Source organism: Colius striatus, chromosome 2 (genome assembly GCF_028858725.1).
Source record: "Colius striatus isolate bColStr4 chromosome 2, bColStr4.1.hap1, whole genome shotgun sequence".
Taxonomy (NCBI): domain Eukaryota; kingdom Metazoa; phylum Chordata; class Aves; order Coliiformes; family Coliidae; genus Colius; species Colius striatus.
Window position 1 is genome coordinate 76,520,289 of NC_084760.1, and position 24,305 is coordinate 76,544,593.

The 24,305-nt window shown below is 39.6% G+C and overlaps 2 protein-coding genes across 12 annotated transcripts in view; one reads left to right on the forward strand and one right to left on the reverse strand.

Annotated features, from left to right (window-relative positions):
• Positions 1–14,999, forward strand: GPATCH11 (G-patch domain containing 11). Of its 9 annotated transcripts, none has more exons than XM_061991151.1 (10): positions 67–158; positions 372–491; positions 594–820; positions 1,675–1,716; positions 1,797–1,917; positions 2,590–2,680; positions 3,786–3,878; positions 4,633–4,714; positions 12,097–12,166; positions 14,777–14,999. In XM_061991151.1, exons 1-10 carry the CDS (start codon positions 97–99, stop codon positions 14,817–14,819), a joined length of 951 nt encoding a protein of 316 aa, XP_061847135.1. In that variant the 5' UTR covers positions 67–96; the 3' UTR covers positions 14,820–14,999. The 9 variants fall into 9 exon arrangements, with proteins under 9 accessions (XP_061847142.1, XP_061847135.1, XP_061847140.1 ...); XM_061991155.1 differs by lacking the exon at positions 12,097–12,166 and adding an exon at positions 5,218–5,303 and having other exon boundaries at positions 68–158; XM_061991153.1 differs by lacking the exon at positions 12,097–12,166 and adding an exon at positions 5,218–5,299 and having other exon boundaries at positions 68–158; positions 14,774–14,999.
• Positions 7,924–24,305, reverse strand: part of EIF2AK2 (eukaryotic translation initiation factor 2 alpha kinase 2) — a 23,566-nt gene continuing 7,184 nt past the window's right edge. For all 3 annotated transcript variants that reach the window (XM_061991147.1, XM_010207687.2, XM_061991148.1), the window contains 12 exons: positions 23,772–23,922; positions 22,099–22,181; positions 21,355–21,445; positions 19,593–19,627; positions 19,299–19,430; positions 18,744–18,863; positions 16,606–16,713; positions 14,910–15,102; positions 12,813–12,938; positions 12,261–12,356; positions 10,332–10,394; positions 7,924–10,245 (listed from right to left, as the gene is read on the reverse strand). In XM_061991147.1, coding sequence (XP_061847131.1) covers positions 10,126–10,245; positions 10,332–10,394; positions 12,261–12,356; positions 12,813–12,938; positions 14,910–15,102; positions 16,606–16,713; positions 18,744–18,863; positions 19,299–19,430; positions 19,593–19,627; positions 21,355–21,445; positions 22,099–22,181; positions 23,772–23,922 — 1,318 coding nt within the window. In that variant the 3' untranslated portion in view covers positions 7,924–10,125. The remainder of the gene's footprint in view (positions 10,246–10,331; positions 10,395–12,260; positions 12,357–12,812; positions 12,939–14,909; positions 15,103–16,605; positions 16,714–18,743; positions 18,864–19,298; positions 19,431–19,592; positions 19,628–21,354; positions 21,446–22,098; positions 22,182–23,771; positions 23,923–24,305) is intronic.

Genomic DNA, 24,305 nt, shown 5'->3' on the forward strand with positions numbered 1-24,305 from the left:
CACCTCGGCAGCACAGAGGTACCTGCGGCCGCGCAGCAGGAAGAGGGAGGCGCGCAGGCGCCGCCGGGCGGGGGTGGCCGTGCGCAAGCGCTGTAAATGAGCCGGGCCGGGCTCGGCGGAGGCAGTACGCGAGTCACTTCAACGGCTGCGTCGCAGCGGTGGGTGAAGGCTTCGGGGGTTGCGAGGGGTCGTGGCCGTCGGTGGTCGGGGGTAACGCGCTGTGGGTGTGAAGCCTGGCGCGGGTGGCTCGTGGGAGGGAAGAGGGCGGCTCGGCCCGGGTTTCCCGGTGTTTTCGTCCGTCAGCCCCCTCAGGCTCCGGCCGCGTACCGAGCGGCAAATGTCTCTAGTTAAAAGCGGATCCTGCGTTTCAGGTCATTCGCAGAGAAATATAACGTGTTGCTGGTGGTTATAGGAAAAGGCCGGGACAGGGCACGCGTACTGAAGATGGAGGAAGATGAAGAGGAAGACTACATGTCTGACTTGTTTCTTAAGTAAGTAGATGTCTTTTTTTTTTTTTTTATTTCCCCCTTCAGTGGTTGTAAACACGGAAAAAATAAAAAGTGCTAATATTTGGTGGAATTGTTAACTCTCAGGCAAGATGTAAGGCCAGGCCTGCCCATGGTGAGACGGCTGAAGGAAGCTATTCAGAAAGAGGAAAAGCAAAAAGAAGCCAATGAGAAGAACAGACAGAAAAGCATAAAAGAAGAAGAAAAAGAGAGACGTGACTTGGTATTGAAAAGTGCATTGGGCAATGAAAACAAAGGCTTTGCTCTACTCCAGAAAATGGGCTACAAGAGTGGCCAGGCCCTCGGCAAAAGTGGTAAGCTTGTCACAGCCTATACCTGTATGCGGGTGTACCTTTATATTTTACAGACTGTAGCTTTGCAGACAAAGTCAATAAATGCCTCTTGTGAGTCCTAGCGTTATTGAACTGTGAAGTGGCAGAATAAAAGCTAAGAGCTAAAAACTGAAGCAGAAATGGTCTGGATTATCAAGAGATGCGAGGGAAGCAGCATTACTTGCTGCTCAGTAAATGCACTTCCATTTGTGCATGCCTACAGGAATTGCATTAAGGATGTTTTCATGGTCTTGCAAAGCTAAGTAGTGCTCAAAAAAAATCATTCCCTTTTGGGACTTATAGTTTCTGAAGAAGAAATGGTATGCAGTATCTTACCCTTATGAAGCCTTAGGAGATGTAGTAAATTCACTACAACCAAAGCATAAATGATTGCCATGCCAGTTTGGCTTGTTTGTAGCAGACAGTTGGGAAATGAACTGGCCCAAACAGATTCTTTTTCTTCTACATCTTTGTCAAGTTGTGAGATTCTAGAATGAAAAAAGCTACAGAAGACTATAACAAAGCAGTCTTCATCGCGGGAGTGTTACACCTGTTAGGTAAACACCATTTTATTGCAGTTGAGTACTCTCCTGAAAAAAAAGTATATCAGAATCTAGGAGACAAGCCAAAAAAGAGCGTTCCAGTTTAGCTGGGTAACACACTAAATGTACATTGACTTGGTGTTTTTCAACTTGCAATAAAATCACAAGAAAATGTATCTATTTAATCATAGAATCATATGGCAGAAGCAGCTTATCTATTTGAATATCCTGCACAAATCACACTTTGAGAGACTGGGTTTCTTAAATTGACCTATTTTTTTCCCCCCCTCACAGGAGGAGGCATTGTTGAACCTATTCCTCTGAACATAAAAACAGGTTTGTGGTACTTTCTAACATACTTAGTTGGGTGTCGGAACTTCTCAGCTGCTAAAATTAATCTTTTGAACTTTACATAGGTAGAAGTGGGCTTGGTCATGAGGAGCTGAAAAAGCGAAAGGCTGAGGAAAAACTGGAAAACTACAGACAAAAACTCCATATGAAAAAACAAGCAAATGAACAAGCTGCAGATCAGTTCAGGTAAAATGATGTAGCTGATATTCCAAGCAATGTCTAAACAACGCTTCTTTTTACGCTTTAAGTTTGGTTAATGTGCTACTAGTTTTGAATGAAAGACAAGAGTTGAAATAGAGTAATTGCTTCTTAGTTCTAAAGCAAAAGCAGATGAACATTGTCACTGTAAGAGAATGTTGCTGTAGCATTTATTTTTGAACATGTTAATAATGCAAACAATAGTCTTAAGTTTTCTCAAGTAATCTGCAGCTTTTTAAAGCATAAAAAAGTAATCTCTCTCAGTAAGATAAATCCTCAGTAACATTGTTTAAATGATTATAAAATTCAGGGTAAGTTTATTTAGGTTTTACTGGTTTTTTCTTCTCCTGATTTGCTTGTTATAGATGAAGAAGGAAAGCCTAGGGAAAGCTGTATCTGTTGCAGATGTCTTATGAAAACCTGCTGAAGAAATAGTGTTCAGTATAATGTAATCAAAAAAACACTGTCTTAAAGGTATTATTCCCAAAAAATACACATATGCTCTCACAGAAACGTCAGAAGGACATGTTCCTTGTTGTCCTGGTCTAGGAGAATGAACAGGGTTAATCTTAGCTTTTCTACTGTAGAGAAACTGTTGCCTGCAATGCATCTCGTTGTGTATCTGCCTGCTTATTTTACCTATCTACTTTTTCTTAACAGGGTGAGATTCAAAAACAAACAAGAAGAACGTAAGGTGGAAGGGGACCTCCGGAAAAGCCAGAGAGCCTGCCAGCAATTAGATATGGAAAAAGTGAGACCTATATTTTTGAGTGTTAGAAGGAAGGCTTCTAGGGTAGAGATATAGGCTACAAACAAAATAGAGAACTTCCAAGAATTGAACCACTAAGATTGTGGCATAACTAGCCTGAAGTCTTGATGTTTGGCAACACTTCAATTTTATGTTTGCACCATTAAGATATTTCAAGGTGGCTGTCAAGCTCTTGGTACCTTATGTGAGGACTTGTGTTACTTTGCATCATCAGAGCTTACCTGCTTTTGCCTCTTCATCTTTGTGGTTACTTAGGAGCTGTTTGCATATCTTTCAGTAGCCAGTGTCAGGCTGTCCTAAATGATGGTGCTGTTTGCTTCAGGAGAGGAGTAACATCATCACAGAATGGTTGACACTGGAAGAGACTCTAGAGGTCTTGTTCAACCCTCCTTCTGAAGCAGGGTCACCTAAAGCAGCTGGTCCAGGACCATGTCCAGGCAGCACTTGAGTATCTCCAAAGATTGGGATCATCATCGAGGGCTTCAGCATATTCACCAAAGAAGTGTTTAAACAAAAAACAAACCCAAAACAAAGTACCTTTCACCTGCAGGCTGTAACATGGGTGGTAGCAAATAACTACTATAAGATTTTGCAATTTGAAGACTTCAAAGTGTTTTTCTTTTCTCTGTTAACCTGTTAGAGGTTAAGATCAATCCAAGGGTTCTGCAGAGATTGTTTGATACTCCTTAGTCTGCTTCAAAGTTGACTTAATTAGCTTAGATATCTTGGTGGACTCTTCCTCCTTTAACTTTACCTGAGATGAATTAGGAAAGCGGTGGTGATCTCTTGATAAAATAACTTGAAGCAGCATGCCTTCAACTGATAAAAAAAAGAGTATCTGTTCACAGCCTCAGTGGGAGATTGTTACACATGATGAACATATTGATGGAGTAGAACTTAATGATAGCGTGTACTTGTTTGTAAAAAGGTGTTAGTTTCTCACTACAGCTTCAGTAGTTCTCAGTTATACTATATAGGAAAGTTTTAAAACCTAACACCTCACCTACAGGAAATTTGCTTTAGCCAGCACCTTACAAGCAAACCTACAAAAGCAGATAATCTTCATTGAAATCCCTTGTTATTTAAGGATATTGACGTTCCCAAGGAGACTTGGTATTGGCTGGAACCTCAAGAGGATGAGGAAGACAAGGAAGATGATTGCACAAGCTCAGAGTTAAGTGTAAGCTCTGCAACTAAAGTTATGGCTTGACTCAGAATTAAATATAATATTCCTTTAAAAATATATGTATGTGTACATAGTTTTCCAAAGTTTAGCGAGTGGCCTCTGTCCAACCTAGAGCAGAGATCTTTATAGCAGTCACATGATAAAATATAAAACATTAAACTACTCTTCTATTGCTCATTGTTTTGACATTGATCTTTGGAAAAAGAGTTAAATTCTGAACAGTTTTCAGTCTTAGCCAAGATATGCAAGATCGTGGACTTGTTCAAAGTTACTCACTTTGGAGCTTTAATTTTAGCTGTCTTGTCTCATGTCTTGGGCTGAATATTGGAATCACTAAGTGATTTGTGAAAATGCTTCACAAGTTATCTCAAGAAGGACACAGTGGGAATTCCCGGTTTTTTTGGTAACTAGGTTACACAGCTGTTAGCCCTGTGTTTCATTTGCAGAGATTCAGTGTGAAAAATTCCACAAAAAATACATACTTGAAATAAGGTAGCTAGGTTATAGCTTTACCTCTCTCTTCATTGCAGATTTCGTAGTTGGAAAGGAGGATAAGCAAACAGTAGCCATTAATTTTTCCAGAGACCGTGAATTCCAGTGCTACAAATTTGGGAAACTTCATACCTTACTGAGCTATAGTATTGGGTAGCTTTTCCATTGCAAAAGGTTAAACAATCTATTTCAGCAAAGCTAGTGCCTTTTATATCACACGAACCCCAGATGATTGCATACCTGTGCATCTCTCTAGGTACCAGAGAAGCTACACATCCTGACTGCCTATTTGAGACAACAACACTTCTATTGCATTTGGTGTGGAACAACCTACGAAGGTGAGAGTAAACGTGTCTTGTGTTTTACTTACCTTATGCAGCTAAACTTAAAAAGTACAATATATCCTTTACGTTTCTCTTACTGCAGTCCTTAAATCTATGCAGTAAATTTTCCTTTTATGTTACTGGTTGTGGCACAAAGTTTTGTACATTTTTACTATAAGCCAATTCACAGAAAACTAACCTCCAACCAACCATGCTGGTATTTTATTTGAATTGGTTTTCATATTAACTTTATTTTGAGAAACAAAATGGAGAGATTAAAATTAGTACCTAAAAAAAGCTGTGAAAGCTTGCAGGGGTTTCTGAAAGAGAACACTGCTGCATCAAATGAAGGTAGAACTGGCATATGCTATTTTCAAACAAAGCTTGGAATTCATAACGTGCAAAACTCCAATTCTATTTAATCTGCTTTACCTAATGTTTTCAAATAATTCTAGCAATGCTGCTTTTTCTCCTCCTCTGAGCTGGAATTGCTCACTTTTTCTTTGCTAATCCTGTAGACTCTGAAGATTTATCTTCAAACTGCCCTGGAGACAGTGCTGCAGATCATGACTGAAGCCTTTCTAAAGGAAGGAATCTTAGATAAGTATATATAGCTCAGAATATCTTTTACAAAGGTCAGAGTTGAGCCATACTGAAGAATTCACACCAAAGAATGCAGAGTAACAGTTATATTGATTGGTTAATCTCACATTTCTGAAGCATCTTACAGACTTTCTACTTGATGTACAATTCAATAGGAATGAAAACTCTGCATTCACAATTGAACTACCGTAATCGAGGCAGGTTAAACCCTCCATGGACTTTGGTTATGCCTTGCCCCAGTGGAACAAGATCAGCTGATAATAAAATTCAGATTTTAGTAAGGGAATAAATATTGGCTAGTTACTGTGTTGTATAATGTGTTATATGGGGTTGGTTTTTTTTCATCTTTAGAGATGACTAAATACCAGACTCACTTTTTTTTCTCTAGTGTCTTAGACCTGATGAGGAAAAAAAAGCCTGAAACATTACAGTGACATTATTTGAACCAGTGTTCTGTTGTATGTGAAGGGGTGTATTTTGCATAACTAAACAGTACCAGATCATGTTGTTGAGTTGCTTTTTTTAATATAAAAATACATTTTAGTAGACCTTTTAGGGAACAGCAATTGCTACTGTAAACAGTCACTAATAAAAAGGTACTGCTGAAGTATACAAATACTATGCAAAAGAGTCTACAGGGACAAGCTCAGTATTTACTTAACAGTGAGAAGGTAATGGTATTATGGGTGATCTTTCTTGGACTGTAAAGGATATTCAGCCAAAGATGGTCACATACAAATTTTCTTATTATGAGTAGTTTTATAGGTGAAAGGGAAGTGGAACTGGTGGTATTTCATCTGTGTTCTGGATATCATTCCTCTGAGGTCCTGACCACTGCAAAGAAATACTAATTAGTCCAGAATAATATGTATTCCAGCCAGGGAGCAGGCAAGGAAAGCCCTGATAGAATTAAATCTGTCCAGGGACATCAGAGGCTTCCATATCTACACCAGTGATAAAAGGAAGACTAGGAAAGCATCGGCCCCTGCTAGAAGGAAATGAGAGACCTGCTTACCCTGGGATATGGAAAAGGCTGAGGTACATGGTGACTTTCTTGCTCCAGTCTTCACTGGCAAGTGCTCTGGCCACACTGCTGAAGTTGCAGAAAGAAAAGGCAGGTTCTGGAAGAACGAAGAACTGCCACTATAGAAGTGTTTCAGACCATTTAAGGAACCTGATGGTCCACAAGTTGTGGCAGTCTGGTGAAGGTCCCAGTGACTGTAAAAGAGGAAACACGGGCCCTGTTTTACAAAGCAAAAAACAAAGACAGGGGAACTACAGGCCAGTCAGTCTCACCTCTGGGCCAAGCAACATCACAGAGCACACCGTTCTGGAAGCTAGCCCTAAGACACATGGAAAATGAGGAAGTGATTGGTGGCAGCCAAAATGGCTTCACTAAGAGCAAATCACATCTGACAAGTTTGGTGGCTTGCTACTACTGAGTTTTTGGTATTGGGGGATAAGGGAATAGAACCTGATGTCATCCACCTGGACTTCTGCAAAGCTTTTGATGCTGTCCTGCACAACATCCTGGTCTGTAAGTTGGGGAGACATGGATTTGATGGATGGACCACGTGGATAAGGAATTGACTGGATTGTCACACTCAGATGATTGTGTTTAACAGTTCAATGTCCAAGCAGAGACCAGCCCCGAGTGGTGGTCTCAGAGGTCAGTATTGGGACCAGCTTCTTTGTCAGCAACATGGACAGTGGGAATGAGCGTTCCCTCAGCAAGTCTGGCAATGATACTGAGCTCTGTGGTGCAGCTGACATGCAGGAGAGAAGGGAGGGACCTGGACAGGCTTAAGAGGTGGGCCCATGTGAACCTCATGAGGTTTAGCAAGGTCAAGTGCAAGGTCCTGCACATGGGTCAGGACAGTACAAACCAAGTACAAATACAGCCTCAGTGGAGAGTGGACTGAGAGCAGCCCCACAGAGGAGGATGTTGGTGAATGAAAAACTTAAGTATGAGCCAGCAATGTGTACTTTCAGCTCAAAGTCGACTCTGTCCTGGGGCTGCATCAAAAGCAGTGTGGCCAGCAGGTCAAGGGAGGTGATTCTGCCCCTCTACTCCACCCTCATGAGACCCCCACCTGCAGTGCTGCATGCAGCTCTGGCGTCCTTAGTACAGGAAGGACATGGACCTGCTGAAGCAGGTCGAGAAGAGGGCTACAAAAATGATGGAACGCCTCTACTTTGAAGACAGGCTGAGGAAGTTGGGGTTGTTTCAGGGAAACAGCCTTCCAGTACCTAAAGGGGGCCTACAAGAAAGCTGGGGAGGGACATTTTATAAGAGCAAGTAGTGATAGGACAAGAAGTAATGGCTTCAAACTGAAATAAGATAGATATAAGATTAGGAAGACGTTCTTTGCTGGGAGGGGGGTGAGGCACTGGCACAGGTTGCCCAGAGAGACTGTGGATGCCCCTTCTCTGGCAGTGTTCAGGCCAGACTGGATGGGACTTTAAGCAACCTGGTCTAACGCAAATTGTCCCTGACCATGGCAGGGGTGTTGGAACTAGATGATCCTTAAGGTCCCTTCCAACCCCAACTATTCTGTGATTCTATAATTGTGACTCAGGAAAATGAGGTTAAAAAAAAAAACACTTCAGGCCATGCAAAGGGATGTATAATAAGATTCTTATTTAACAACAAATACATGCTGCAGATTACAATCATTTCAATAAGAATATAAAAACTACTATGCTTTCATTTATATTATTCAGGTTTTTTCCCAGTCCAGGTGAGTCTGAACTCTGTGGGGTGTATAACTGAGCAACAGAAACTGCTGTTCCCTTTTGTGGAGCTGACAAGAAGGGCATTATTGGCCCTCAGTACACTTGTTAAGGGTCAGGCATGCCTCAGTATTACAGTAAGGCATGGAAAGCTAGCAGTATGGGAGAGAATCTTTAAGGCATGCTCTCAGCACAGGATTCCAAACAGTTATGACTGAGAAAACTCTGGAGAATTTTGCTGTATTAAGAACACCTTAAGTGTTTGTCGTGGTTTAGGCCCATCAGGGAACAAAGACCAAGATTAGCCTCGAGTACCGAAGTGGCTGAGAATTGCTGAAGGGCAGGGAGAGCTTAATTGCTTCAGGTTCAGGACAAAACAGAGCAGGCTACTCGGTTTGGGGAAGAAAACAGAAAAAAAACCAATTTAATGTAACATCAACTAAAACATACCCCCAAAAACCAAAACATAATCAAAATGAAACAACACAGAGTAATACATCAATGAAGAGTCCAACCAGCCTTTTTAAGAACACCTTCTTGCCACACCTCCCCTCTTCCCGGGCTCAGAGCCCTGATCCTGGGGTTTTTACCCTGTCCCCCCCTGAACGGTTTGGGGGGGCAGGCAGTGGGGGTTTCAGTTAGTCTGCTCCTGATAGCTTCTGCCGTTTGTCCCTCTTCAGGACGGGTGAACCCCACACCACTCCTCCCTGCAAGTCCGTGGGGTAACTCACACGCATGGCAGCCGTGCACGGGCTGCTCCGACGCGCACTTATTCCAAAGGCTGCAGCTCCTCTTTGCCTCTCGTGTGGGGCTGCTCTGCGGCGTGCAGGCTCTCCAGCACGGCCTGGGCCATGGCCGTCTCCCCACACAGTCCCTCGCCCGTCCGGGCTCACTCATACGGAGCTGCTGGTAACTGTCGGTCCTGCCATGGACCTCCATAGGTTGCAGGGGCACAGCTTGCATTCTCGCCACGGCTTGCAGAGGGGTCTCTGGTCTATTGCTTCTCCTTCCTTCCTCCTCTGGCTGAAGGGTCTGCGTGGTCACCTCCATCTTGTATCACTCATACACCTCCCGCCTCGCATTCCGAATTCCCGTCCCCTAGTGATGGCAGAGGCGCCAGATTGGCCCAGCCGGGCCGGAGGTGGGTGTGAACCCAGGAGCCGGGGGAGAGTCCGCAAACTCTTTACCGGGTCTTCACTGCAACCCGCTCCCCCTGTTACTAAGCCAAAAGCTGCTCCTTGCTAAACCAGAACAGTGTTCCTTCAAGAAAAACACTAAAAACCTGAGGGAGGCTTCTGCAAGTTTAGAAAAAATATAAACTAGAGTTCCTATAAGCTGAATGCTTAACATTTACATTCTCAAGGAATGCTTGTTTTAAAAATATGTAATTTTACTTTCGAAGTACTGAAGGTGCTAGGTATTCAACAGGTATGTAAAGATAAGATAGTTCACCTTAAAGAATTGGAATTCAGTGAAAAGTAACCCACACCAAATCCTAGTATCTTTTCTATGAAAATTAGTCTTGGTATTAATGGGAGCATTCTCCTATATGACCTGATCTAGGTTGACCTGCTTCTGCAGGGGGGCTGGACCAGATGATCTCTAAAGGTCCAAACCCCTACCAGCCTGTGATTCTATTAATCAGGAAGGTTTAGATCACACACCACAAGACAGCACTTCTTCCACAGAAAGCAGTAGCTAATGTCAACTGATAATGGATGCAGCACATGTAAAGAATGTGTATACAGGGATTTGTACAGTTGTCTCATAGACCAAGCTGGTGTCAGGCCAAGGACTAGGTTCCTTGTAGTTATCGTATAATACAGTTCAAGCTCATTCAGAACCTGTGTTTCCAGGTAAAAACGGCAACTGCTGTCAGAAGTACACTCTCCTGGTTTGTAGCTGAAGGGCAGGAATGGGGATGTAGCGCTTTTGGCAGATGAGCTCCTCACTGCCAGGAAGGCAAAACACCAAGATGACAATATATCTCAAGTCTTGCCGGTGCTCTGACACTCATGGATAGTTCATCAATTACAACATACATCAAGCTCTGGATTTAAACGCAGTTTGAAAGCCTTTTAAAAGGGCATTTACTGAGTATGAGCTCTAAGTGAGTTGTTTTTAGGATCAGACTTTGAAAAAGCAAGTATTTCAGATGCAGAGTATCTTCCCGAAGGGTCTTTTGAAAGCATCCTTTTGATCATGGATGCCTGCAAAAAGAAATTATATGTCAATAAATTATTTTTTTATGAGTAAATAAACTAACTGAAATAGTGTCTTAAAATCCCATACATACCTTTGTTGGAAATTGATTGGTGAAGCTCTCTGAAAGTTGACCTTCTCTAATATGATGCCATACCTGAGATTCATAAAAGACAACACTTTCAGTATGTTTTCAGTATATTTACTATATTTTACATCTCACATTATGACCCATATAATATACTGTAGTAACTAGGAAAACACAAAAAAGATAGGGCTTCAAAAAGAAAGTAAGTGGAAACAGTTGGAAGGTTTTCCATTGAGTTGTATTTGTTTTGGGTTTTATAGTCTTTTCATCAACTGTTGTCCTCTTTCAAGCTTTAGAACTTCACACTCTACAATGATGTGTTTTTTTCAACAATCCCGTATTTCAGAACCATTATCCTCCCTTGCTTAATTTTAAGTGTGTGTTTATATGATTCTATGTCCTCTTACCACATTTAAAAAAAATATAAATTAAAAACAAAGCCAAGACAACTAGATTTCCTACTTCGGCTGTTGCTGTTTGCAAACCAAGCAGGTGTGTTCATTCAGTACCACATACTTCTGTGTCACTGCAGATAATGCTTCATGGAGTTCAAAGCAACTAACATAGTGGAGGATTTTGAATTACATGCTTTCAGAAACTGCTTCTGGGTAATGCCTATTTTTCTCAACTTGATATAGCTGCCTAGGTAAATAGAGCAAGTTCACATCATTCACTTTGCTATTAACTGTAGGATGAGTGCCTGTAGAAGGTAACTGTTGTTCTCACACTCTTAGCTATACATACTGAATAATTAGTCAGTCTTACAGATGCTATAGCCTGGCTTAGTAAGCCCTTGCAGCCAGGATCCAGCAAAATAGCAGCTCCCAGAACTTCAGGCTTTTTCCTTACTACAGCACTAGCTTTAGACTGAACCTCATTACTCAGTTCCTAATTATCAACTTCACTTTTGCATGATGCTCTTTCAGCAGGGCATGCCAGCACCACGCAGCAGAGCTTACCATGCTCCATTAAGTGATTTTCTAAGTTGGTGGAGCAGTTGAAGACTGTCCTAGGACTTCCTATCCCCATGACTTCCCCACCCGCTTTCAGACACAATATTTTTGTGCTTTGAGGAAAGAAGAATAAATAATTAGTCTTGCCCTTTTGACTTTAAACCCCATGGGACTCTGGACACATTTTCGGAGTCAGCTGTGCACAGGAACAAGCTGGCTTTACTACTAGGTAGCTAAACAGCAAAGTTGAACACGTGAATCGAGGGGACATTCTCGTATTGGCAAAAGGACCAGGCTAACAGTGTTCAAGAGCTTCTTGGCCCAAATATGTACATAGATATTACACTTACTTTAGATGAGATACTCAACAACCACATCTCTGTCCTACAAATAATTTGCACATTAACAATGTGCAAAGTGTTGAGAAAAAGCAAAGGACACATAAAAGATACCTTTAAAAAAGTATCACTTTTTGAAGTAACATCTTTTTCAATTAAAGCTACACATTCCAAATCACTTTTGTTTTCAATTTCAAAAACAGAAAGTGTTTTGGCTTGATAGGAACTTTATTCTTGCTTCACTGTGCAGTGAAGACAAAAGTGTGGCAGAGACAAAACTCTCCCATTCAGAATTTTTATTTCCTAAAATTGGAAAAGTATTCCTTCCAAGTCCTTCGCTCAAATAAAATGATTTATGAGAAACTTAAAATCTTTTTTTCCTAGATTTTGTCTAGATGGTCAAGTTTTAATGTTTATATCAGTAAGACATAAGTGAATTAAAGCCAGTAATATTTTTTTACTTCCGTTTTTACATTTCAGCTGAGGTGTGTGGACTCAGGCCTTACAGAAATAAACCAAGAGGAAAAAGCAAACAGGGACAGCACTCTAGGTATACAGATTCCTCTGGCCTGCAATCAGCATGCAATACCACCAGCAAGGCAAAATGATGACGGGGAGACTTTTAAAATACAAAGATTACATACCTTGCTCTTCTCATGACGACTGACTGCTGAAAGAATTTCAAACCAAATTAATCCCAGTGCATAAATATCTACCTCCTTTCCATATCTGTCTCCGAACTACAAAGATTAAAACAGGAACAATACAGGTGTCAAGTCCAACTGAACAGCATTTCTTAAAGCCAAATTTAAAGTCAGTAGAAATGTCCACTTGATCTTCTTAGTCATTAACCCTGATACAGACCTATACAGATAAGGCATGCCAGTATATCTCTCAGAAATAATGCAACAAGATTCAAGTGCCACAGTTAGCATAGATCCTAAATTCAAATTTAAATATGTGGCTGGCAGCCTGGTTTTGCAAGAGCATTCCTTACAGCATGGACTGTCGGACCCCAGTGAAACAAAATCACAACACTTGCAGATGGCTTTCTCCAGAATTCAGTTATCCTCACATACAGTCACCAGGGAACTTTGGCAACTTGGTTTAGTACTGAGAATAGGATTGGGAACATTCAGTGCTGAGTTTATAATGCAAATCCAGTTACAGCAACACTAATACAGCAGGATAATTACCTGTTCTGGTGCCATATACGATTTTGTTCCTTTGTCCTCAGTCCGTGTCTCATACTCCACAGAAGCCACGAGACCGAAGTCACCTATTTTTATTTTATCTTCATGTGATATGAATATATTCTGAGGCTACAAATATATTTTAAAAAAATGAAAGTAATAATCACTATATGACCAAGGTTTATCAAGCATAATCAGCCACAGATGTGGTCCCTGTAAAATTTTATAATTGTTCACAAATTTGCATTAAGAAACTGATGAGGTGGGAAAGAGAAAAAGAGTTCAATTAATTTTTAACAACACAAGCTAAATTTATAGTACATGTCACAGTGATTGCAACTTTTTTTCCTACTAGCTCAGTCATAACCCTGTCATGCTTTAATACCCTTCAAATACATTGTGCATATAGCATTTTATATCAAGAAGTGAGTTTTAGTCTTCAGTCCTTGCCCTGGGATTTGCTACACTTGGGCAAAGCATTTAAGCTCAAGTAGAATTCTGCTGAAATCATAGTTTCTTTTTAAGCACAGCAGGATTATTGCAGTCAACTGCAGAGTTAGGGCTTAATGACAGGCATCTCATAGTATCACTTTTACATTTCCACTGAAGTCATCATTTTTAAACTTTAAAAAGTCATGAGCAACTAAAAATAGAATTGGACGTGCTTAGATGAAGAATTCCAAAGAAAATAAACCACATTTCTAAATCTTATTAAAATAAAACCAAATAGCTTCATGCTGTCTTAATCAAAGAAGGTCCAGTGGACTGTTAGGCCAAGAGAGACTTACTAACAGGATGAGATCTTTGTCTCAAGATTGTGCAGTGTAGGTTTTCTGTTTAAGTTTGACAATGTCCACACACATAGAGTACAGAACCTATACCTGACTACACTATTTCAAGACTCTGTTCGTACCAGCCACAAATGGGATTCATCTCAGCTTGAACCTATCCTGCAGCTTTGATTCTGGCATATGGAGGTCTCAGATAGCCAAGCATCTAAGTTGACAGGACGTCAAAGTGGGGAGAAAGTTCCTAAATTTAAATGCAGACAGACAAGTTAACAATAGGATTTGGAAGCAGTTTACAGCCAGGTGCTGTGGATAAGGGACTACGGCAGCACGTTCATAGTAATAGGGAAAAGTAGGAGATTGAGCTGAGATTAAATTGGGACTGAAGGAGCAAGAAAATACAAAGCACATAGAGTATGAAGAGCTAAGAATTAACAGGTGAGGCACTTTAGGTCTCTTTTTCCCAGGCATCTAGGGAAAGTAATGTGTATACAATGTTTACTTGTGGTTTGTTCCAGTATTGTGGCAATAAGCCTGAGAGAAAAGCTCTAAGTGAAATTAAAACCCTACAAGTGGGCAGTGAACCCCACCTGGAATTTTACACTGTGAGTGCAATATGCAAAAGATTTCAATCTGGCTCAAGAAGTCCATAAACTTCAGATTATTGGAAGTCTTGGGAGGAAGGAAATATGCATCAAGGACATCACTGCCATATCATTTCTCAGCTCTAATACTCTCTAGGTGTTTGGAGTTAGCCACTATGTGAGGAGAACAGTATCCTAGATCAACATTTAAGGTGAGCCATTACAGCTGCATTCAGGAACATCACCACACTACTGACTTTTCAAAGCAAGTTATTTAAAGCTCTGTAAAGCACCGTTATAGTTGGGACATGAAACTCTGAAGGTTTGCAACTTTGTCTTTTATAATCTTTATTTTGAAATAAAATCTTTTTTATGCTCTTGTAGAGACTGAAATTCTGTTAAAAAATGTAGCATTCAAATATTTGTATGAATATGTGATACAAAAGCAAGTAGAGTATGTTATCAAACACAGTATGTATTAGGACACAAACTATCCCTTTGCAGTATGGCAAGAGCAAACTTCCTCAACTCAACCTTTTACTTTCTGTCTTTGAATTATATTATTGAGTAAATTCAGTATTTCTTTTTGCAATAGGCAGTCTTGTGACCCAGTAACACAGAATATCCTGAAAATCTGAAAATGCCCATTAATGGATGACTACTGATTTTATGAACTGCTGCACTCTGAGATCCTCCAGTTTACCTTCTGATCCTACTACCCTGCTTACCTTGAGGTCTCGATGAATTAACCCTTCAGAATGAATATATTTCACTCCTTCTAGTATTTGTAAAAATTTGGCTTGGGCCATCTCATGATACTTTCGGTCTCGTCTATTCTTTTCAACCCAGTTATCTAGCGTCCCTTGTTCACAGAATTCCATTTGGATGAAAATGCACACAACTTCTTCGGCTGAATTCTTTCTACAAAAGAAAATGATATACCATATTGAAATTGGCAAGATACAATTCCTCCCAAGACATCGATGATTCTCAGGTTTCTCTTCTTTATAAAACTTTTTTGTTCATTATTATTTTTGGACTTCCCCAAAACGAAGTGTGCAATTCCCTTGATTTGAAAAGGATCCTAGCCCAATTTGTACTACATATAAATAGGACTGCAAACCAAAGAATTCCTGCCAAGTTGCTACATAGCCCTGGAATATTCCTAGCATTTTGGTTGCTTCCTTGTTCACACTGGAAGTTTTCCAAGTGCCCAAATTCTGCACCACTCATATCCAGAGGCATGTCCTACACTGGTAGAAAAACATCACTGTCCTTGGCTCCCATCTTGTCCACCAAGCCTTCCTCTCCTACCCAGAACAATCACATCCTTTCAAACTGCCCCTTCAAGAAAGTAGTGCAGTGACCATCTCTCACATCAGTCTGCAAGTTAGAGACACCTTTTGCCTCACACTTTCCAGAACAGTTCCCTCCCCATCAGCCCATTGGATAGGCTGAGGAAGGAGATGGTGAGAAGACAATATGAAGAGGAGGTGGCACCACTTTTTCCTACTTGCACTGTCATCTGAATGCTCTGAAATAAACCTGCTTGTGATACTGAAAGAACTAGCATTAAGTTGCTTGGGACTCTGTAGCCTTGAAGGCAGGGCACTAAGTGGAATTCCAGGCTGTGACCTCAGATTTGATGGGGTTTTTTCTGTCTTTTACCCAATAACCATTCAATATAAAACGCACAAGTGATATTGACACTCCAACATCTTTTAACATGAGACTTTTTTCCCCCACATTTTATTCTTCATTTACTGAGCAACTGGACAGATATGTCAACCATCACTTTGAACTCACTCCTACTTTATGACTCTGGTTGCAACCTATCTGAAGAGTATGACTTTATAGGTAGTGAAAAACGCTTCTCAAAGAAGCTTTGAAAAATTAATAACTTACAAGTAAAACTTTCACCACCGTCTTCCCAGAAGTCCTAGTGTTGAAAGGTTACCTCTAAATGAAAGAGCATTTCATTCTGTATTTCTGCTCTCAACAACTACAACTGTTTCAGGCATCATGGTTAAAATAAATCTGTCAGGACTATTGACTGACAAGTACTTATTAGAAAAAGGAAACTTCAGATCAGGAATTTCGCAAACACCTGACATGCAATTGTTTAGTTTCTGTTGTTAATTCTAGCCCCAAATTTTGAGTTCTGCATTCTTACACTCCTCAATAGATTCAGCAAGTTCTTTATACCAAAAGAGAGGAGAAAGATAAAATTATGCAATGTATCTTATTCATCAAGGAAGATCCAAATATACTTACTTATATACAACCTGCAGCTGAAAAGTACTGTGCCTTTTTTCCTAACAGTCTGCAACTATGTATGTGCATTTATATTAGTATAATGATTTATAACACAACATTGACTATGGCAACCAAGTTTGTGAGTGCAAAGCACTATTTTGTAATTACCTTGAGTATGGAGTAGTTACATGGTCATACCCTTTCCAGCTACCATAATACCGCACTATGTTTTCATGATTAAGTTTTGCAAGTTCTTTTACTTCACGCTTTACATTCCTATTTGAAAGGAAAAGAAAAAACCCAAATAAGTTTTATTTTTTATAGGGAAATGCCAAGTTAAATAAAAGACGTGATATCAAATATCAATAAATAGTTTAACATTCATTTAGAAAAAGAACATAATATCCTTCTTCATAGAAGCTTAAAATTGTAGTTACAAATTCTGAGGGTTTTCTTTCATCTATTCAGTCATTCAAAGGGCAAAGATGTTTTAACCATATTAGAAAGGAAAGCTCCATTTCAAAAAAGCTGAGAAAAGCAGTTGCAACATGGAATTACACTAGATAGGCAAGCACAATGTAGCAAACACCAAGGGATTTTTTTCTCCTTGATGAAATTTGTTTACAGAAGTCAGTGTAAATGCTCACAAAGAACTATTTCTACATTTGGCCTGCACTTCTTGTTGTAACACTGCCTAGTGAAGTATGTTCAAACCCATTCACAGACCAGCAGCCTTTATTTGAAGAATCGGTAGAATGTTTTTGTACTGTCCTCAGGATTGCAATACAAATTAAAACAACATATGTTTGTGAAGAACACAAGAATTTGAAGGGCAATTACACAACATAAGGGACAAGTATCTCCAACAACTTGAAACTTCTTCAATAGATTACCTAAAATAACTTGAGGTTTTTGAGATGCTGATGAAATACTCCACTAAGTACTGGTTATGGAAAATTATTTTAAAAACAAGATCATCATTCCCTGTTGAGATTTATAAAAGACAAGTAACACAGTGTGTGTATAATGACTACATGAGTGTTGTGGTTCAACTACAGACATCAACTGAGCACTCTGCAGCCACTCACTCACCCTATCCCAACTCCCCAGTGGGATGGGAAAGAGAACTGGGAAAAAAAACAAGTGTAACATTGATTGAGATAAGAACAGTTTACTAACTAAAAATAATAACAAGAAAAAGAATATAATAGTAATGAAAATAAATATAACAGCGAGAGAAAAAAATGAGAGAAAAATGAAACCCAAGGGAAAAAAAAACGAACTCAAGGGATGCAGAATGCAACTGCTCACTATTCACTGATCAATGCCCAAGAATAATCCGCTCCTCTCTGCCAGTTTCCCCTAGTTTCTATCCTAGGCATGATGTCCTATGGTATGGGATAGCCCTTTGGCTAGTTCAGGTCAGCCGCCCTGGCCACACTCCCTTCCAGATTGTGGCCCCCTCAGCCCACTCACTGTCAGAGCAGGGTGAGGAGCAGAAAAGGCCTTGACACGGTGACATTCTGGTGTTAGCAACATCCTTTTCAGCGTAAACCCAAAACACGGCCCTGAACCAGCTACTAGGAAGAAAATTATCCTAGCTGAAGCCAGGACAATGGATCACATATAAAGCATTTTTCAATTACACATCACAAAATGTGGTCCATTTTTCTGTGTTTTGCCTGATTAGAGTCATTATGCAGATGTGAAAATTTTCCAAGTAACCTGTCAAAAGTGTTGTAGGTGCCCGGAAGATCTCGGGCTGTGACGCAAGAGGCAGAGAGTACAGAAGAGGCAGGCACGGGGCAGAGTAAAAGGAGGTGCTTGTGTTAGCAGATAAAAGTGCATGGTGCAGACAATAAAGATTGAATAAAGCATCATCCATACTGAGTATGCAGTGATCTTTTCCCCTCAGCGGTTGGTGGGCTGAGTGATCTGTGCGGGCAGCCTGGTGATGTTGCCGGTAGCAGCAACAAAAAGTAACGTTGCTTCAATGTTTTATTAATCAGCAAGTTTTCTTCAAACACATTCTGCAATACTAATATCCAGAGCACTAGCATGTTCAGGGAATGCAGAACTTAACTAATCTATTTTTTACAGCTACATCTGAAATTATTCCAGTACATGCAAAAATTAACAAAGTTCGATGCCATTTTCTGCTTCACTTAAACACAGTTTACCAGAAAGAACTGACATTTAATCATGAAAATGGCTCCTAGGATTATTAAAGAGACAAAACAACTAATATCTTGATAAAGGTTGTCCTAAAATAATAGAAAAGAAAGAAGTAAATATACTGTACGTACTTTTTGTCACAAACTCGTTTGATTGCATAGGTTCTCTCATCAAGCCTTCCTGTTGCTTTGAAAACATTTCCAAAACCACCTTCACCAATCAGCTCGATATTTTTAAAACCCTCAAGAAATCTTAGAAAAAAAAATTAGATATGTAACTTAAAGATACTTAACATTAAATTTACAAGACATAAAAATTATCCTGACAGATCTATCTGCTGAAATATTGTTTTTCAGGGATGAGTCAACACTTACACAGGTCTAAATCATAGTCTTAAAAGATTAAAAAAAACAAGGGAAACTTACCCTGGAAAGCATGTAGAGTAATTACATTCACATCTTCACACAAATGACTTTTCATTGTAAGTATTAAATAACATTGCATGTCAGTTGCTATACTATATTTGCAATTTCCAGGAAAAAAAACTTCTCAAATACCATTTTTCTTTCAAAGTTTTTTACAGCAGTATTTTCCCACATTTTATTATTAAAAAAAACAAAACAAAAAAACCTAGACCACTACATACAGTAGTTGCCATACAAATTTTACTAAAAACCCATCCTTACCTTCGATTCACGGTGCATGGACTTCGATTCTCCTCACTGGTGTTTCTGTCCACATCTGGCAAACTTTCATCTGAATCTGACATGGTATTCTTTTCTTTTTTAATTGCATTATAAAAATTAGGTGCCAATATCCTTGAACAAGTAAAAAAGCAAAACCTATAATCAGTCATTTTTGTAATATGTGACAAGAGAAATGTACTTCCCAATAGTGACATTTCTTTGCTAGATATACAAATGCTAAAATGGTTTGCAATATAGCTTATGGGAGAGAGCAACCTAGAAACAAACACATACCTTTTGGATTTCTGGGCAGGACTTTGTGCGTGTCTCTACATGAAAGAGAGAAAAAAAAACGAGATATTCCAAATATTTTCATAGAATCATAGAATGGTAGGGATTGGAAGGGACCTTTACAGATCATCTACTCCAACCCCCCTGCTAAAGCAGGTCCATCTAGGTCAGGTCGCACAGGAATGCATCTTCTCCAAGGAAGGAGACTCCACACCCTCCCTGGGCAGCCTGTGCCAGGGCTCCATCACCCTCACAGTAAAATAGTTTTTTCTTATGTTTAAATGGAGCTTCTTGTGTTCCAGGTGGATGCCATTACCCCTTGTCCTGTCACTGGATACAACAGAAAAATCTCCTGACACTCACCATTTAGATATTTGTAAATATTAATAAGATCCACCCCCAGTCTCCTCAGACTAAACAGCCCCAGTTCCTGCAGCCTTTCCTCATAAGGAAGATGCTCTGGTCCCTTGATCATCTTGGTGGCCCTGTGCTGGACCCTCTCCAGAAGTTCTCTGTCCCTCTTGAGCTGAGGAGCCCAGAACCGGACACAAGACTCCAGATGAGGTCTCACCAGGGCAGAGTAGAAAGGGAGAAAAACCTCCCTTGACCTTCTGGCCACACTCTTCTTGATGCATCCCAGGATGCCATTGGCCTTCTTGGCCATGAGGGCACATTGCTGGTTCATGTTTAGTTTATTATCAATCAGGACTCCCAGGTCTCTCTCTACAGAGCTGCTCTCCAGCAGGTCAATCCCCAGCCTGTACTGGTGCATGGGGTTGTTCCTTCCCAGATGCAGGACTCTGCACCTGTCCTTGTTGAACCTCATGAGGTTCCTCTCTGCCCAACTCTCAAGCCGGTCGAGATCCCGCTGAATGGCAGCACAGCCTTCTGGGGAATCAGCCAGTCCTCCTAGTTTGGTGTCATCAGCCAACTTGCTGAGGGTACACTCTTGTCTCCTCATCCACGTTGTTGATGAAGACGTTGAACAAGACTGGCCCCAGAACTGATCCCTGTGGAACTTCACTGGCCACAGGCCTCCAACTCAATTCTGTGTCATTGATCACCACTCCCTCAGTTCTGTCATTCAGCCAGCTCTCAATCCACCTCACTGTCCACTCATCCAAGCCAAACTGTCTGAGCTTTCTGATGAGGATGTTACGGGAGACAGGTAGATGACATCCACTGCTATCCCCTCATCTAGGCAGCCAGTTACTGTCTCATAGAAGGCTATCAGGTTGGTCAAACAGGATTTCCCTTTGGTGAATCCATGTTGACTCCCCCTGACAACCATCTTCATATGTTTAGTGACAACATTCAGGATGAGTGGTTCTATCACCTTTCCAGGGATGGAGGTGAGGCTGACCAGCCTGTAGTTTCCCAGGTCATCCTTAATTTTCACTTGAATTATTTTAAAATATGCCTGATAGTCTTGGAATTGTCTAGAAATGTGTTCATACCTTAAAAACACTGTAATATAGATGAAACTATACTAAAATTCACATATGCCATGTATCATCATTCCTCCCATAGGAATGAGCTTAATTTGGTCCCATGTCTTCGGAGTGTTGCCCATTTGGCAACAGTACAGAAACTTGGTCCACAGTGCAGAAGTAAATGACTAACAACTAACAGTAAAAAGTACTGAATATTCTTAGGAATAATGCACGTGTGGTTTTTAGTGATTCGTGGATAAAGGAAGAAACTGATGCCATACTCAGACAAGAAGCCCACTCCATTCAGGGTCTAAGATGCAATTATACTATACCTCAGAAGTTGAAGGCTCTTTCCGTATTGCCATGTTTTTCATTTTATCTGCCAACTCTGAACATGAGTCTTCAAAGCCAGTACTGCTGTTACTGAAAAACAGTAGAGCAGTTTTAGGTGAAAGTAACACAATCATAAAGAAAAAAAGAAGCATAAAAAAAAAATCTTTAAAATCAAAACCTGAAAAAGCATTAGGAATCATGACAGATTTACATTACAAAACTTCATTAGCTGGAGAGCTAATAAAACCATTCTATTTTGTAATATACTCCTTTATTTCTATTCTGTGATATCATGATATCTAGCTACCTGTATGATCTGTATTCTATCATAACCTTTAATTAAAAAGCTTAAAAACAGATATTTATTTCAGGGCAGTGTAGCCACCTCTAGCATTGTACGTATCAGCTTGGCACAAAGAACATTAATGGTAGTGACACTACAGTCAAATTAACTGCTGGGCACAAAAGGTTTGACCTAGGGTTTCCAAATCACAAATTAAACTTTATGCCTGTTCTTTTTCTTTCACAGAACAGATTTTTTCCCTTTGGTAAAGATGAAGATTTACAGAGAATGAAAAAGGGAATTAAAAAAAAAAAAAAGAAAGAAGAAAGCAGAATTTAGAGCACAGGAAAGTACCAAAATTGAATTATACTGAGTTGACACAAATGTTACAATAGCCAAATTAGTGTTAAGATTAGTAAACACATTTTTTTATCACATTATCACAGTGAACCCAACTTACTCTGAGTCAGACTCAGTTAGCACTTGAGAGGAATTACTGTATTTGCTAAATGTAGAACTGCCACTAGATTCTTCATTTACCATCTGAAAAAAACCAAAAAACCAAGAATGATTAATAAAATCACATTAAAAAACCTCCAGTGCAATAGATGCCAAAGAGCAGGGAGGGAAGACAAGGCCCTCAGTGGAAGCTGTTAACTGCACTGAACATCCAAAGCCCTGACACAGTTTTTTTCTGAAGAAACAGAGTCTGGGATCTATTAAAAAAAAAAAAAAAAAAATCAAATCACAATTAGGGTATCAGTTATTAAAAGCAAATGTTTTGTTTACTGCATATACAATTGTACTGTGATGGAAAACAAGATATATATATAGGCTTTGGCACGTGCTATCGGCAGAAGTAAAAGTCTGAGTCTGTACAAGAAGACATTCAATGTCTTCATTGTAAAACCACTTTGCAAAACCACAAAATTGTGGATTACCAAAAAAAAAAAAAAATCATAAATAGTGGTGGTTCTTCCTTTTTTTCCCTCCATATCATAAGAGCATAAATGTGACATTAAAAGCAACACTTGCAGTTGTTTCAGACCATAATCTGACAAAAAAAAAACCAAAAACAAAACCATACCACTTAAGGGTTTGTGTTTCAATTATAGGCTACAAACAAACCCTATTTTTTAAAATTCAGGAGTATTAGGCCTTTACTACTTTTTGCTAGTTAACATTTTGTTTGTTACTGAGACATCACTTGGAATGAATAACTATTAGCACCAAACCAAAACAACCCACCCCAAATTACAGAGCTTTTGCTTGAAGTAGCAAATTTCAGATTTTGACAAAAAGACCCATGAACTCGCAGCACAGGAAAATATTAAGGAAAGATCCTACAGCTAGAATAGGTCACTAATTACATGGTTAACTTAAGGACAACAATAAAAGAATAATCTAAAATTCACAGTAAACAGGCAAATAATGAAAAAGTACTTAAAGTTAAAAAATATTTCTTTCCTCCCCCATATTGCCTTCTCTCCCTTTAAACTACACTGCATTTAAGTTAGTTCATATGTACTGTTCCATGCATTTCAGAAGCGGGTTTGGATGACTACTAAAATTCTGATAATTTTTTTGCACTTATGGATACAATAGCCAACATGAAGACAACAGCTCTTCCATCCAGAGCAGCAATTGCTTCACTAGACTCTGCCTTGGAATCCTACAGAAGGCAAGTCCTGCTGATGCTCATTCCTACTTTTGCCTTTCACACGTTTCATAATAGATTTTTGATCTTGGATCAAAAGAAGGCAGAAGGCAGTAAGGGTTTAATGTTTATTGCCAATCAGCTCAACAGCACTTCATATAAGAGACAACTAGTATATTCATGTGGTCAGGATTCAGAATTTTTAATATCTGTGCATCCTTGAATGACAAAAAGATCTGCCCATATTCTGAAATACACAGGTCTATCAGCTGTGAGATTTTTTTGCAAATGAATATAGGAACATGACATATATTTTACCAACAGAATCCTGCAGCCCAACCAACCCACCAAAATATGGATTGTTTCCTTCTTAAGTTGAATCCACAGAATATGCTTCTAAATACAATGAGGAAATATGTCAAAAGAGTAAAGATACAAGGATTAACCTCTATCTTAAAGCTAAATATAGCACATACTGTTGTAGTGGGTTTGTTATTTAGCTTCTCATGTGCTTCTCTATTTAGCCTTTCAAGTGCTTCTTTTGCAGCAGCATGTTTTGCAGCAGCTAGATTAAGTCCAGTGCCAGTTCCATACAGTTCCCCATTAACTGTACAGCTACAAGAAAATCTGTAAAATACAGCAGAGAACAAAGTCTTACATGCAATATGACAAGTCTTAATCGAACGATTTTAAACACTACAAACAACTGACATAACAGAATGGAGATCTGAAATATACATCTTCAGGACACTATTTATAATACACATTTACTCTAATCAATGATGGTGAATACTTAATTTGATATGCCTTCAAGATAATAAATTTTCAGAGAGTCAATATTCAGCACTCTTTAAGGTTTAACTTCTCAGAACATCATATCATACGCACCCACAATCACAAAATATCTGCAGTTTAGGTTTTAAAATGTCTCATTTTGCAGAGGAAGAGAGGAAGTGTTTTCCAGCAGATATTGTCAAGTGAGTTAAAGTAAGAAAATATTCTTTATCATT